General features: G+C 36.2%; 2 protein-coding genes across 3 annotated transcripts; one reads left to right on the top strand and one right to left on the bottom strand.

The window, feature by feature from the left end:
• The first annotated feature begins 1,141 nt into the window (after positions 1 to 1,141).
• idh3a (isocitrate dehydrogenase (NAD(+)) 3 catalytic subunit alpha) lies at positions 1,142 to 8,465 on the top strand. Its single transcript, XM_046859954.1, has 11 exons — positions 1,142 to 1,295; positions 3,417 to 3,476; positions 4,445 to 4,528; positions 4,777 to 4,891; positions 4,969 to 5,156; positions 6,053 to 6,186; positions 6,297 to 6,399; positions 7,249 to 7,313; positions 7,448 to 7,532; positions 7,662 to 7,814; positions 7,972 to 8,465. The coding sequence occupies exons 1-11, from the start codon at positions 1,269 to 1,271 to the stop codon at positions 8,053 to 8,055; spliced, it is 1,098 nt and encodes a 365-aa protein (XP_046715910.1). The 5' UTR covers positions 1,142 to 1,268; the 3' UTR covers positions 8,056 to 8,465.
• Positions 8,457 to 14,364, bottom strand: acsbg1 (acyl-CoA synthetase bubblegum family member 1). 2 transcript variants are annotated; one of them, XM_046859952.1, is made up of 14 exons: positions 14,253 to 14,364; positions 12,619 to 12,683; positions 12,143 to 12,414; positions 11,918 to 12,006; positions 11,716 to 11,836; positions 11,556 to 11,636; positions 11,322 to 11,471; positions 10,698 to 10,874; positions 10,410 to 10,579; positions 10,078 to 10,308; positions 9,732 to 9,946; positions 9,502 to 9,641; positions 9,137 to 9,383; positions 8,457 to 9,062 (listed from the first exon to the last, which is right to left on the bottom strand). In XM_046859952.1, the coding sequence occupies exons 1-14, from the start codon at positions 14,330 to 14,332 to the stop codon at positions 8,986 to 8,988; spliced, it is 2,115 nt and encodes a 704-aa protein (XP_046715908.1). In that variant the 5' UTR covers positions 14,333 to 14,364; the 3' UTR covers positions 8,457 to 8,985. The 2 variants fall into 2 exon arrangements, with proteins under 2 accessions (XP_046715908.1, XP_046715909.1); XM_046859953.1 differs by having other exon boundaries at positions 14,339 to 14,364.
• Between the last annotated feature and the right edge of the window lie 951 nt (positions 14,365 to 15,315).

The following is a 15,315-nucleotide window of genomic DNA, read 5'->3' as shown; positions in this document are numbered from 1 at the left end:
GGAGTTTTACAGTCAATTTTTGCTGTATAAACTTTTTTCTGAAGAATATCAGTTTTAACATCAATCTCTTAAATGTTCTTTAATTCATAGTCTGTCTCGTTCAACTGCATCAAATATACACCATTTTATACCCATCAAAACATCAATGCACCATTTAAATATAGTTGTTTTTGTTGCATGCATCCATTTATGCATCTATAATTATAGAAATTTCCCCACTGTGGGACGAATAAAGGTTTATCTTATCTTAATGTCCCTTCACTTTTTCTCAGTTCACTTATCTGCAATTAAACTGATTATAAACATCTGTACATTGTGTAATCTAAATCTATTTTTCGTTTTTATCGCGCTACAAAAGTATATGCATGAAAAACAATGATTGATGACAACCTTTTGAAAAAAAAAAAAATTAACTTTGTCACACGCGTTTCATACGTTTTGTCTTTCACTTGTCAAGCCGGAAAATAAAGACTGCTCAGTGTAACTGTCCTAAATGACCTTCTGTCCCATCAAACCTGAATTCACTCTAATTCTATCAAGACGTTATTAACAATTTCACTATGGTAAATGTGAGATAATATACAGCACTACATAAACAGGACATAACCTGCCATCTGCATGTTCTATTGCACGTTGACATCCGATCCAGCAGGGGGTGCGAGTCCTGCAAGTCTGCTACTATTATTTCCGCACGTCTAGCCTTTTTGCCTAGTGGTTATCTGGTTGCCAGATTAATTTAAACCTTTGTTCCATTGCTGCATTTCTATATCTATAATATGTGAATTAATATGCACATCTTGAAGGAGCTACACTTTGACGCTCTTAAGTCAAAAATAAAATCTGATTTATTTGACAACTAACCAATGGTGATTCATGGCAAGTGAAAAAACAAAAAAATTAAAGGATATCCATGTGCAATCTTATTATCGCCTGCGTTGTTGAAAAGACTGAACTTAAACTTAAGTTTTAAATGCAATAATAATTAATATTGTACTTATCATTATTGCTATAATAATAATAATAATAATAATAATAATAATAATAATAATATTATTATTATTATTATTATTATTATTATTATTATTATATTGTACTTATACTTATTTGATGCGTGTAATTTGGTGCATTACTCTGCTAGTAGATGTGATAAGGATTCCGCAGGACATGGCAACCCGTAAATCTCACGTTCACCTACACAGAGGATGAAGCGCGCGCGCGCTCTGGTTTTCTGCGGTATATTCTCAGACGCCTGAAGCAGCTCCAGGAAGATGGCTGGGAACGTGTGGAGGTCAACGGTATGAATTATATTCTGTAGCTCCGAGGATGGTCAAATTATAGTTATAAAACCCATGTCTTATCAGTGTAGCTTTTGGTCTAATTGGAAATGTGGGTATAAATGTAATAAAGGGAAGAGTTTCTTGTCTCTGGGATGCCAGAACAGAGGCCCTGTGTGCCTGTGCCCTTCATTCCTCTGGTACTGATTAAAGGTGTGATAGACTCAGCTCAAATACTACATACTATACATGTCCTAAACATGAACTTCTGGTTAAGGTGAACATTATAATATCTATTTTCCATTCGTTTAGAAATGTTTTGTCTTCTCTTTTGTTCTTTAGCTGAAAGTTAGCTTTTTTCCCCCCTCTTGTCACATACCGACAGAATTAGCAAAGATGCTAACGCATGCAGGCTTGTGACGTTCTCCTTGTTTAGCTCCTATACATCATCAGATTACTATCTACCAAGCGTTCAGAGAAAATCCTGCTTGATTGCTGAAGTGTTGGAGGGATGCAGTGCGTGGATGAGAGGCAGAGTAAAGCTCAGAAAGTCAGAATTAGTTCGTTTCTTGTCTTTCTTGCTTGTCATAGTCAGGGGCAGCTTCATGTGATGAATGCTTGGAGACAGAAGCTGGGTTCTAGTGGTAACCCAATGAAAAATTATTTTTGGTATAGTGTCTGTAAAACATTCTGAAATCTGAATAATACACCACTCAGGGCCTTTTCCTTTCTTTCTGTTGATCCATATGTTTTTGCACAGATAAACAACTTTTAAGGACTTCCACAACTCTGGCAGACAAGTGAAAAAAATGAAACAAATAGTGATTAAAGTTGAATTAAAATGTACATTAGCCTTTAATCCAGTTTCTTCAAAAATGTTTTTTTTTTGTCAGAAAATTGCTTCACAGAAGTGCATGTGTACATCTTAACACCTGCATTCACTGGGTATTTTGTTCACACCTGCTCATTTGTTTATTCATTTAATAAGCAATTTGTTTGGGAGAAGAGCAGTGCAGGAAATCATGCAAATACTGGTCAAGAGAAACTGCTGATCGGGCATTTTCATACATAGATTTCACAAAATGATGCAAAAGAAAAAGTCCATCGGAGACAGGTCAGCAGATGGATGCTTTGATGGTTACTCAAATAATTATTCTTTATAACTGTGGTGAGCAAAAAGGCACCTCCATACAAATACAGTACAACAGTTGCATTTCTAACAGCCAAGAACAGGTAAATGAGGCTACACTGGATATAGGCTCACTGATTGATTATTTTTCTTTTCATTTTTCCTCAATCTTTAATTGTTCAGTTTCAGTGAGCCTGTGATTGAATAATTGCATGATTGAGTTGAGTGTATAGATGTTACTAATAAAGTGGTTGGTGAGCGTAAGCACAAATATTTTAAATATATTGTACACAGGTCCTGATTAATAATTGAAATGCGTTTATCAGCCAGAACTTCAAAACCACCTGGCCATTGTGTGTCATTCTTGTGTCATCAAAACAGCTGTCGCACATCAACAGATGGACCTTCCAAGAAAGTGCTGTGGTATCTGGCACATATTTTTGCAGCAGAATGTTTAAATTCTGTAAGTTTTTTAGATTGGGTCTTTATTGAACAAACATGTTTGTCAACCACATCTAACAGGTGCCCAATTGTATTGTGATCTGTAAAACTTGAAGGCAGTCAACTCTTGGTCATGTTCCTCAAACCATTCCTGAACAAGGGCTTTTAGATACCATTTTTTTCAGTGCAGCTTTAGAAAATATGTAGCCTGATGTCCTAATACTTATCTCATTTCCACAAGTGATTTCTGCTATTTTAAGCAATTTGTCACTGTAACACAATAATATACCTAGTACACAAAAAACATAAGTAACCAGCATTTATGTTTAATAGGAAATCTTAAGACATTGTAGTGAGAATATTTATTTCTTGCCTAGACACACTTCCTTTGTCCTGTCTAAACTCATACACTGTGCATTGCAAGACATGTCTGTGCCTTTCTTTAGTCATATTTCTATTACATCAGTATCATGAACTGCCACTCGTCATGTAAGTACTTGACTTGCCTTTGAAGATCTTGTCTTGAGTGATGCATTGAGTCTTTTTCCTGTGCCAATGTTCTTTTTCCTCAGGTGTCCCGTGTCCTGGGTGCACTGACACGCCAAACACAGCCCAGAACTGTAACCAGAGGGGTAAGTCAAAACAACAGTTTGGATTATTTATTGAATCTCAATATTCCTTAACAGCACTTCAGAGTTCGATTTTCTCAGATATTTTATTTCTGTGGTGAAAAACATTACTTGGAACAACCTGTGAACTGCAATAGTGTAGTCATGGAAACTGCCTGCCTTGTATCTTATGCAGCATTTGGGCATTCTTCACACAGGCTGCGGAAAATGCTGCATCATTTATAAGATTGACTATGGGAGCAGCTTTAGTAGGCTTAACAAGCTAGTGATGAGTTGTTTGATTTGAAAAGTGTCAACATTTATTATTTAGCCATAGCTTTTATAATCTCTGACCCATGCTATTCCAGCAAAAGTAGACCTGAAAATACTATCTGATTATACTTTTCTTTACATTGTGTCAATGTTATCCACATGAGCCAGCTGTGAATTCCCAAGCCTCAAATGTGGGACTGTGGTCTCTTAGTTAAAATAATTTAAAAAAAAATGGAGCTAGCAGCTGGTGGAGCGTACAGCTACCCTTACTGTTGCTTAGTGCAGAATTGAGGGTAAAAAGAAATGTTAATCTTACAGCCCCAATTGTTGATCTGTCTATGTTTCAAAGTATTAATAATAAAGGGTTTAAATATCAATTTATATATTGTATCAATATCTGTGTTCTGCTTTTTAGCCACACAGTCATCTATCTGCACATATGCTTTAGTTTTAGTCTCGGAATTCTGTTGTTTTTACATTATGCTTTGATTTGTAACGTTGGCAACTGACGATGGTGTTTATTTCTAGATGAAATGTGCAGGCAGTGACTGATTAGGGGTTTGATGTTTCTGTCACAGACTGTTAAGATTTAATATCTGGACTTTTATTAAAGCTTTAAGTCTTATTCTGTGATGCACAAATGATTGCAGTGCTTTCTTTATTGCAAGGTGGCATCCAACCTGTTTTTTTTTTTCCTCTTTGTACTTTTTGATTTCTAGATGCATACTGTAACATTAATTCCAGGAGATGGAATTGGTCCTGAGATCTCCACAGCTGTAGCAAAGATATTTGAAGCAGCTAAAGTAAGTGACAGATGTCTATGATTTTTCCTTTTTCTCCACCACTAACTTGCAGTTTGCCCATCATTGCATTTAACTGGAATTTTCTGTATTAAGCCAATGTTTAGTCTCTATCATATTACCAGTTCTTTCTTACAAATAATTTCAACTGTATATTCTCATTCCTGAATTGTGACATTCTTCGTATAAAGGGATGCAATTGTGTAAAGGAAATGCTCTTTTTAGCAAATGTTTTTTTTTTTAATCTGCAGGTTCCCATTCAATGGGAGGAGAGAAACGTGACTGCGATTCAAGGACCTGGAGGAAAATGGATGATCCCCCCTGAAGCCAAAGAGTCAATGGACAGAAGCAAAATTGGACTGAAAGGTACATCTATAAACCTTGTCTAAAACATCAAAATTTTTTATAATGCTCTGTGTTTTAATTAAATGTATTATGTTTAGGACCTCTAAAGACCCCTATTGCTGCTGGCCATCCATCCATGAACCTGCTGCTTAGAAAGACATTTGACCTGTATGCCAACGTGCGTCCCTGTGTATCCATTGAGGGCTTTAAGACTCCTTACACAGATGTTGACTTGGTTACCATCAGAGAAAACACTGAGGGAGAGTACAGTGGAATTGAGCATGTGGTATGTAATTGTGAAATTTCGATGCTTTTTAACCTCACTCTAATTTCTGAACTTTTTCTGGCATTTTTTAAAATTACTTTTATATCACTATAATTATTGTACTTCTATTTTAATCATATTATGACATTTTTTTCATCTATTTTTATTTTACATATGTTTTTCCCCGTCTCTGATATTTGCTTGCAATTTATGTTTATTTAATCTTTGTTTCTTTCTCTGTATGATCTTTCTCTGTATGCGTTTATTTTTTTAATTCAAAGCAAATATATCAGTGATACTATATAAAAATAATAAATATATATAATTAATAATATTGTCATTATTATTATAATTATTATTATCGTCATCATCATCATCATTGCTTTACATCAAGGAGTTTTGCTCCAGCTTTTAGTAGTTCATTAAATCCCCCCTTTCTGGACGCTACAAACAGTTTACACTTATTGAAACCCCTATCAGCTGCTTTGCTTTACACCTCTGCTGTCTGTCTAACTTTCTTTTCTACCCTGTGCAACTGTGCAATTTCTTTGAACATGCTCCACTTTTTTCCCACCCTCTAGGTGGGGTTAATACACTTGCATTACATTTACTTTGACTGTCCTGTCCACTCTATATCATTAGGGCATGACATAAAAGCTTCTTATCACCTTCTATTGCTCCCTAATGAAAGTGTGTGCATTCATGTTTGTAGAATATCACACAAACTCTCACAGTGGTTTTATTTGGGTCAAACAGCGATTCTAAGTCAGTCAAACCGGTCTCGTCTTTTTTCCAGTTCATGTCCCACTTTTGGAAATGAATCACTGTTCCTGAAATTTCTGGAAAAGTATGCCTGTGATCATTGTATCACGTCTAGTCATCTCAGCAGCTGTTGCATTTCTTTTTCTTTGTGGCAGATTGTAGATGGGGTTGTGCAGAGTATAAAGCTGATCACAGAAGATGCCAGTCGTCGCATTGCTGAGTATGCCTTCGAATATGCCAAGAATAACCAGAGAACCAGTGTAACAGCTGTTCACAAGGCCAACATCATGTGAGTTGTGTGTATGGATTTGTGGAAGTATGAATGTTAGAATTCTAATGGCATGTGATAAATATTTGCAAATCTTTATCATTTTAAGTTTCCTCATGTCTGTTCCACAGGCGCATGTCTGACGGCCTGTTTCTCAGAAAGTGCAGAGAGGTGGCTGAGAGCTACAAGGATGTCAAATTCACTGAAATGTACTTGGATACAGTGTGTTTAAATGTATGTAGTTATTTAACGGTGCCAAAGCAGTGCCAACATCTGTGGTTTAGGCAACATTTTTGATCTATTTATTTTTACTACAGCAGTGCAGCTTACCTATACTTAAAAGGGAAAAGAAAGGAGCATTTGATTCTCATAGATTTTCAGAGATTCTCAGAGATTTTTTATTAATATTTGATCTAATTTGACCCGTGTATGTGTCAACATCTGTGTTGTGAAGCTGTTGAAAAATATTGTGGGAACTTGAAGACTACACTAATATGTTTTCATTGGAAAATGCATATTTTTCTCTTCCTTTTAGCCTTCCATCCACACTGAGACAGCGTTGTCTGTCAATAAAAAGGCAGCTTTTTGAAAACGCTAATTTTGATTATTTCGCATCGTAGTGTGGACTTTCGGGGGGAAAAAATAAATTTTTAGTAATTGCTTTAACGTTTCCAAGAGCCAGGAAGTAAATAAACGGCATGTGAAAATGGCGCAGGTCAAAGCGTCTTACCATTTGCGTATGTGCAGTACAGGGACGTGAATTGTTTTCAGACATTTCAGTGTGGATGAACAATTTTTGGGAAACAATAAAGTGTGTCTATTGAAAACAAAAGTGTGGATGCTAAACGTTTTTGGATGAAAACGGCGTTTTCAAATTTATCCGAATTAGTGTTGACGTAGCTGAAGATACCTATGATGTAATCATTACCAGATTGCTACTAATTTTTCTTCTGCTTGAGGCTCAAAACTGCAGTCTGTTTCTCCCAATTTGTAATCATGTCAACAACAATGGTAGTCGTGAACTTGACCTCAATTTTAGTGTCACATCTTGTGGTTTTTATTTTATTTCCATTTTTTTTATAGATGGTGCAGGATCCCACTCAGTTTGATGTGCTTGTTATGCCCAATCTGTATGGTGATATTTTGAGGTGGGTTTATATATTATAATTGCCTTTGTGTAATCAAAATTGCTGTGAGCGAAAAACATTAAGGCATAAAAAATATTTGTCTTCTTAAATAACCATGTTTTTACTGGTCAGCAAAGTGTAATTCTTTATTTTAGTGATCTTTGTGCGGGATTAATTGGAGGTCTAGGAGTAACTCCTAGTGGCAACATTGGCGCTAATGGTGTCGCAATATTTGAATCGGTATGTGAGGGTTTTTGTTGCTTTAAATATTAATACATTAAGTCGTTGCTGAAGGACATATTTGTAGCTGTTCTTCTTGTCAAGTTTGTGAGTGAAAATATCACAAGTGACCTTGTCTTTCTCTCAAAGGTACATGGAACTGCACCTGATATTGCTGGGAAGGATCTTGCCAATCCTACTGCTCTGCTCCTGAGTGCTGTGATGATGTTGCGGCACATGGGACTGCATGGCCATGCCAAAAAAATTGAGACCGCTTGCTATGACACCATCCGAGAGAAGAAGGTATAGTATTTAATCTAAAAAATAGACAAGGGAGGTTTTTATAACATAGAATGGATATTCTTTTGTGATGGAAAAATAGCATTATTTTATACTAAAATTAATTGAAAAAAAACTTTCTCATATGTACTACCATCGATTTGTCTTTTTATTATTCTAGGTTTTGACCAAAGACCTTGGAGGAAATTCAAAGTGTTCAGAGTTCACAGCTGAGATTTGCAGACGAGTGCAGGACATGGACTGAGACATGGCACTTGATGTTACCGATTACCTGTGATCAGGTTTCTGCCCTTAAAAGGCAAAAAAAATAAAATTGCCTTCATAGACCTATCTGTATCTGCGCACAATTATACTATAAATATGTATGTATCTGTTGAGAAAAATAATTGAATGTTGATCTAACGTTTTTCTTTCCATCTTCAAAACATGAAAACAGTTTGTCAACTGTATACTGTCAACAATATAGAACTATATATGTCAACGGTATAAATGTGTTTTTCTCTGTCTGTATAACCTACAATGTCCTTTATTTATTGACTGAAGATGTTTTCTGATCCCTCACATTATAACATAACCACTTTGTCACTCATTTAATGGCAGTTGTAAACTTTCAGTTTAAGACAACAAATACATTAAAGTTGCTGATATTTTGAATATTTTTTGATGGGATTTATTTTCTTGACATATATACACAATGATTTCAGATGCAAGATTTCTATGCCAGAGAGAGTCACAGTCACAAAGTTCATTATGATTCACCAGGATTTAAACAGCTGTTCGTGGATGTCCAAATAAGCAATTATTTGTTGCCACTGATTATTCATATGTATCCAACTCAGTCAGTATTACACTGCACATTGTTTCTTGAACATCATTTATCAAAGAACAGCACAACTGTATTCTAATTAATTAGATCATTATTCTTACCTATAATTTAAGTTTATTTAACAAATAACTAATAATTTTTGGCTCAATAAGAACGAGGTATCACTAAGAGCAAGGCAGTTTAAAATGTTTCTAAATTATGGGTGTCAGACTCCAGTCACAGGCATGATGTAGATGTGTGCTGACTTTTCTTTTTCTAACAAATCCAGTTCCAAAAGGGCTTTCTAATTTTCTAATCAATGGTACTGACAACCCTTATCTATTATGGTTAGCTGGTTGGTTGTTTTTTCTATTCACTGTAGAAATGTTCTATTATACTGTGGTACATCTTCAGGATAAATGGTCGTCGCAGTTTCATTGTTGGACCTGAAAATGACAATTTATTAGTAGTATGCAGAATTAAACAGCCCAATTAAGCCCAGCTTAAAGGCAGTACTTACCTAGTTCTCCTCCAGAGACTGAGAAATCTTTCTCTACAATTGTCCATTTCTGAATACGCTGGGCATTAGAGTGGGCCTTCGTGTTGACCCGGTCAATGCCCTGCTGAATGACTTGGTTCACTTTTTGATCTTTTCCACCAATTATATCAGAAACCTTTGTTGCCTGGATGCCATGTTTTCTAAAGTATTCCACAGTGTCAGAGCTAAGGACATCAGTGGGCTCCATGGTTTCAAGATCGGTTACGCACTGGTTGAGAGGCAGATAATTGAAATCTTTGATTATTAGCTTCAGTTAGATGTTTGTTTTTGTTTCTTAAACAAGAAACATATGAGTACTGAATGACTGAAGTATCATTCCTCATTACCTTAAGTGTGAGGAGCACTGATAGAAACTTTCTCTTGTCCCCAATTAGCATGGCATTACTGATTATAGGCAGCTCCTTTTTCACAGCATCCTCTATAGGAACTGGAGGGACATTCTCTCCACCAGCAGTTATTATCAGCTCTGAACAGAAATGACTGCATCTTTATATTGTTCAACATGACAATTATAGACATAAACTATAAAATATGAATTAAATCATGACCTAATTACCCTTTATCCTTCCAGTGATGTAAAGGAAATCTTCATCTGTTTTGCCCAAGTCTCCAGAATGCAGCCAGCCATCCTCATCCAAGATTTCCTTGGTTTTATCCTCCATGTTAAGATACCCCATAAAGACATTCCGGCCCCATAAGCACACCTCTCCAACACCATAAGTATCAACGTTTACTAGTTTATATTTGCAGCCAGGCACCACCTTGCCACAACTAAAAGTTAAAAGTTAGTGTCAAGTCCTGTACTGTAAATTTCTCTTATATATATATATATATATATATATATATATATATATATATATATATATACTGAAAGGACACCATGTTTATCTAGTAAAACTCACCTTGACTGCTTGTAAACTTTTGGACCAGACATAAAATGAGGCCCACTGCTTTCACTCATGCCATAAGCCTCATATAACCTAATGTTGAGACCAAGGAAGAACTGGGTTGTGTCATTTCCAAGAGGAGCCGCACCAGAGAAGAATTTCTCACAGCAAGAGAAGCCCAGCTCTGTGCGAAGTTTTTCCAGGACCAGCACATCTGCTAGAGTGAAGAGAATTGATTTCTCATCCCTATTATAAAATTATATTTGCAGAAACAAAAATTGTTTAGTGTTTCAGCAGAATAACCAACTGGATGTGTAAAATCACACTAAGTTTGAGTAATAAAAAACCTTTGATTAGCCTCTAAACCAATAGCCATGGCCCAAGTCAGCAGTTTCTTTTTTATGTATGGAAAGTGTGAGAGTGCCTCTTTTATTTTCTCCAGTATTTTTTCCCAAACACGAGGGACACCCATATGGGATGAAGGGTTGGTCTCTTTCAAAGTCTGAATCAAGCTGCCCTAGAATAAAAATGCATCATACTTTACTCATTACCATATTGCAATATAAGAAAGAAAACGGTATATTTAGTAGTATATTGCATTATTAATGTATACAATATATTCTGTATTTGTGTACCTTCAAAGCATCAGGCTGTGCAAAGTACACTAACTCCCCCCACTGAATCCCTGTCCACAGGTCATAGATCTGTGCAGCAATATGGCTGAGGGGGAGGTAGCTCACTATAGACTCCTGTTTGATCTCAGCAGGCTGCATGTCTCCAGCCCTGCTCACGTGGTGAGACGTCCATGTAATCTAGCAAAGTTCACAATACAAAAGCTTGCTTCTATCTACAAGATTGCATATAAATAAGATTACATTACATGATTTATAACAGCATAAGTAGAAATATCAAGGGCAAACCTTATACCCTAAAACACATCCACAATAATATAGCAACTCTTTAAAATGAGCAAAAGACCAGAGCTTGTCCATTATGTGTGTTTGCACTGGGGAGGGTCTTCCAATAAGTGCAAAGTACAGGGCGGTATGCTGTATATGCAAATAGAATTATTTGCAGTGCAGTGTGGACTGCAAATAATCTAGCACAGAATATAAGCAATTTCCAAAAACCATACTACTAAAAAGGTTTTAAACTTGCACAAACCCATTTGTCATTTGACAAAATAAAATAAATAAATTCTTAAAAAAAAAAATTGGGAGAAAGCACAAGTGGTGGCTTAGTAGTTCATGTACACATACATTGTCGTGGCTGAGCATCACTCCTTTTGGCATGCCTGTGGTTCCTGATGTGTAGATGAGCACACAGCATTGATTGGCTTTCTGACTACTGATGATGTCATCAAGGGTTTTTTCTGGAATCTCTTGGCCCAGACTCATGAACTCCTCCCACTGGCCAAAAACATGCTCATAATTTCTAACAGGTATGATTGCCATATGCACTGTATATGTCAAAGGAATTATTCTTTAACTTACCGAATACAGATTGGGTAGTTTCTCCAGCAATGGTCCAGAATATTGCACAATGGCTTTTAAATGTGGCAGTTTATCTTTTATCTGTGAACAGATTTAGCTAATAACGTAAAAGTCCTATATAAGATTACATAAAATATAAAGGATAGTACAATCATATTACCTCCAAAATTTTATCAAGCTGTTTTTGATTTTCCACCACAATTATATTTGCTCTTGAGTCATTGGCCACATAATGACAGGCTTCTGGAGAATTTGTTGCATAGATCCCTGTCATTATACCCCTGATGGAATTACATAACATCAAAAAATAAATACATACATGGCTATAGAGTCAATTTCTCAGGTGTGTATGGGTCTCTTACCCGGCAAAGACAGCTCCTACTGCAGAAAAGAACCACTCTGCTGAATTGAATCCTAAAATGGCCACACAATGGAAACGTTCTAGTCCCAACTAAAAAATGCATAAAATTATCACCCGAGTGTATCAAAATTAAAATCTACTAAAACAGTCAGTGATTTCGATAATTTAGCAAATAATTAAAATTATTTAAAACCGTGTATAATTAAATCTTTATAATACACATCACCTTTAGAAAGCTCTTAGCAGCCATCCGACAGCACTGGTAATATTCAGAGAATGTAATCTTTTCCCATTTGGATTTTCTTTTAGTTGCCAGGGAAAACAAATTGCCATATTTCTGAACTGAGTTCATAAACATCTGATGCACTGTGATTGGCTTCTGTGGACAGAGGTCATCTATTCTCAGTTGCACTGATCCACTCGCCTCTGTGGTCCAAAGGCAGTGGGCTGGAGCCACAGTATCATCTGCTAAAAATTCTTCCACACAAATTTTGGATGCTATAATAGGGCACAGATTACTATTAGATGTGTTGTAAAATTTTGTTAATGAAAAAATAGTTTTTTCAATATACTGCCATGACACTGCTGTAAATTTATTATGCCAACTAGACAACAAATACAAACAGACAACAGTAAAAGCTGCGTAAATCAACCCATAATGGCTTCACCAACCCAAGGTGGCTTACTGGCTTGTGTCATTACCTGTAGTGTGTTCTTCTCCATTTTTTGTGAGATGTGTCCTAAGCTCCATAGGTGTTTGCTCGGAGCTGAAAAACAGACAGAACACTAACCTATGAGAGTAAATAGTGCGCTGGCACACTGGGGTATCACATTGCATGGAGTCAGCATTGTAAGCTCACACAATGTTAGGCTTATTTATTGAATGCCAAAGTCTCTGCGGGTTTGTTAGAATGCAGAGCACACATAACACACTTTATATTAAGTTATTTTTGGTATAAAGCAACTTTTCATATAAAGAAACAATAAGCTAATTAGAAGTTAACCTACTTCCAGAAAATGTTTGGCATTGTGCTTTTTTATATGGAGGACAGCTACCCTTTTTTTTTTTCAATTATTGATTTTCATTTTCACTCCTCATTTTGATTAAATGTGTTACACTTCCTACATTCTGGACCCTGACGACTGGCTTTCTTTACGAATTTATGCAGCTTGCTTTTTCTCAGATTATCCACAGCATATGTCACTGGATGACAGGGCCCCTACACAGCCTAATAAAGGTTCCTTCTATGCTTATCTTCCATTCTTGTCATGCCAGGGAGCTAATGAAGTGGACCAAAAGACACTGATGGTAGTCCTTGAATATTATTTTCCAATACATACTTTTGGTTCACAGTAATTCAGACATAAATTATTGAACATTTTCAAATTTTACAACCTCTTGAATTTTTAATTTTTAAGGATGGATGATAATTTGGATGACAAACATGATCATTGGTTAAAATGATTGGGACAGGAGCATCATAGGCACAATTTCTACACAAACATATCATAAGTGTAGCATATTTCAGCATAATGTCATTGTGTGTGAAAATTCCAGGAGATCAGCAGTAATAGAAATTGCAAACACTAGCCCATCTCACACCAACAATCATGCCATGGTCAAAATCACTGAGATCACATTTTTCTCCATTCTAATAGTTATTGTGAACATTACACAAAGCTGCTATCTGTAAATGTATGCATTGCACTGCTGTTACGCAATTGGCTATATAGGTAATTGCATAATTGTGAAGGTGTCCAGATGTTTACAATAAAATGTTCCATGAAGGTATGCAATTGTGGTCACATGGGGCATAGAAAATGCCACAGGACAAGTGTAATGTAGTTGGGATCCCTGTCACAAGATAACAACTTATATTTAGAATCACATTGCTATATTTCTAATATACTAAACTTTCTTTCGGCTTCTCACATTAGTGGTCGCCACAGCTGATCATCCGAATTCATGATCCGCATGTTCGATTCGGCACGTTTTTACGCTGGATGCTCTTCCTAACGCAACCCTCCCCATTTATCCGGGCTTGGGACCGGCACTAAGAGTGGCTGGGGTTGGTTCCCTGACCGGGGATCGAACCACTAGACCACCAGGGAACCCATATTTCTAATATACTGTCGGTGAGAATTATTTTTTTTTTAGCCAAATTAATTTTTTTCTGAAATTATCAAATTATATTTCTAATCATTTAATATTGCAATGATGTAATTGTAAATGTAATTGCTTTAATTACTTTAGTCATATTACAAAAAGTTTTACATATATAGTATCTTTGTGTGAAAATAATAAAAGTACATAAAATAATAATAACAGTACATACACATGCTTGCATTGTTCCTCCTTGAGTGTGTCTTCATTTTTGTTGCAGAATAGCTGCTGAGATATTTCACTGTTAATCATACTTACTGCTGAGCTGGTATGTGCTCTGTGCGCTGTTGTCCTGTTAATGGCATAATGAGAAAACGGTGACCCTCCTCCTCTCCTACTCAACCCCCCCTTCGTGAGAGAGTGTCAGTGGCACCAGTGAACAAAGTCACAATTCTACAGTTTTTATAGGAAAAAATGCTGACTCATGTAGCCCAGGAGTTTTTCAGCAGTTACCAATATATCATTATTATATTCTAAGAAAACTGATTTTTGCTTTCTGCAGGTTGTTTACAAAAAAAAAATCCAAAACAATCCAAAACAAAAAAAGGGACAATTTTTACAGTTTGATCTGTAGATTTTATTAGATTCAGTATCTCACAGAAGTGAGTACACCCCTCACATTTTAGCAACCTTTTTAGAATATCTCTTAAGGGACAATATTATAGAAATGAAACTTATATATTTTATATATTTTGTATATATTTTAAAGTAGTCAATGTGCAGCTTGTATAGCAGGGTCGGTTTACTGTTTGCTGAAAAGAACTCAATAAACAGCCATTATTGTCAAAATAGCTTGCAACAATTTAAGTACAACCTCAGTGAACATGTCAAATCTGTGTCCAAAGTGTCAATATTTTGTGTGAGCACCATTGTTATCTAGCACTGCTTTAATCCTCCTGGGCACTGAATTTACCAGAGCTGCACAGGTTTTGTTGGGATCCTCTTTCACTTATCCACAATGACATCACAGAGCTGTTGGATATTAAGACACATGGCGCTTCACCATCTTCCACTTGAGAATGCCCCACAGGTGCTCAATAGTGTTAAGGTCTGGAAACTTACTTGGCCACTCGATCATCTTTACCTTTATCAAGACAGTTGTCATCTTGGCGGTGTGTTTGAAGTCGTTCTCATGTTGGACAACTGTCATTTGGTCCAGTTTCTACAGAGAGGGCATTGTGTTCTGCTTTAGAATGTCACAGTACATGTTGGAATCTCTGCTCCCCAGTACCAGC

The sequence above is a fragment of the Silurus meridionalis genome, chromosome 10 (genome assembly GCF_014805685.1).
Source record: "Silurus meridionalis isolate SWU-2019-XX chromosome 10, ASM1480568v1, whole genome shotgun sequence".
NCBI lineage: Eukaryota > Metazoa > Chordata > Actinopteri > Siluriformes > Siluridae > Silurus > Silurus meridionalis.
This window is presented reverse-complemented; position numbering and strand designations above follow the sequence as displayed.

Coding starts and splice junctions, on each gene's coding strand:
- idh3a (XM_046859954.1), top strand. CDS start 1,269: ATGGCTGGGAACGTGTGGAGGTCAACG. Junction 4,892..4,968: donor AAGCAAAATTGGACTGAAAG/GTACATCTATAA, acceptor TATTATGTTTAG/GACCTCTAAAGACCCCTATT. Junction 5,157..6,052: donor ACAGTGGAATTGAGCATGTG/GTATGTAATTGT, acceptor TCTTTGTGGCAG/ATTGTAGATGGGGTTGTGCA.
- acsbg1 (XM_046859952.1), bottom strand. CDS start 14,332: ATGATTAACAGTGAAATATCTCAGCAGCTATTCTGCAACAAAAATGAA. Junction 12,415..12,618: donor TGGAGAAGAACACACTACAG/GTAATGACACAA, acceptor GCCCTATTATAG/CATCCAAAATTTGTGTGGAA. Junction 9,642..9,731: donor CATCACTGGAAGGATAAAGG/GTAATTAGGTCA, acceptor ATTTCTGTTCAG/AGCTGATAATAACTGCTGGT.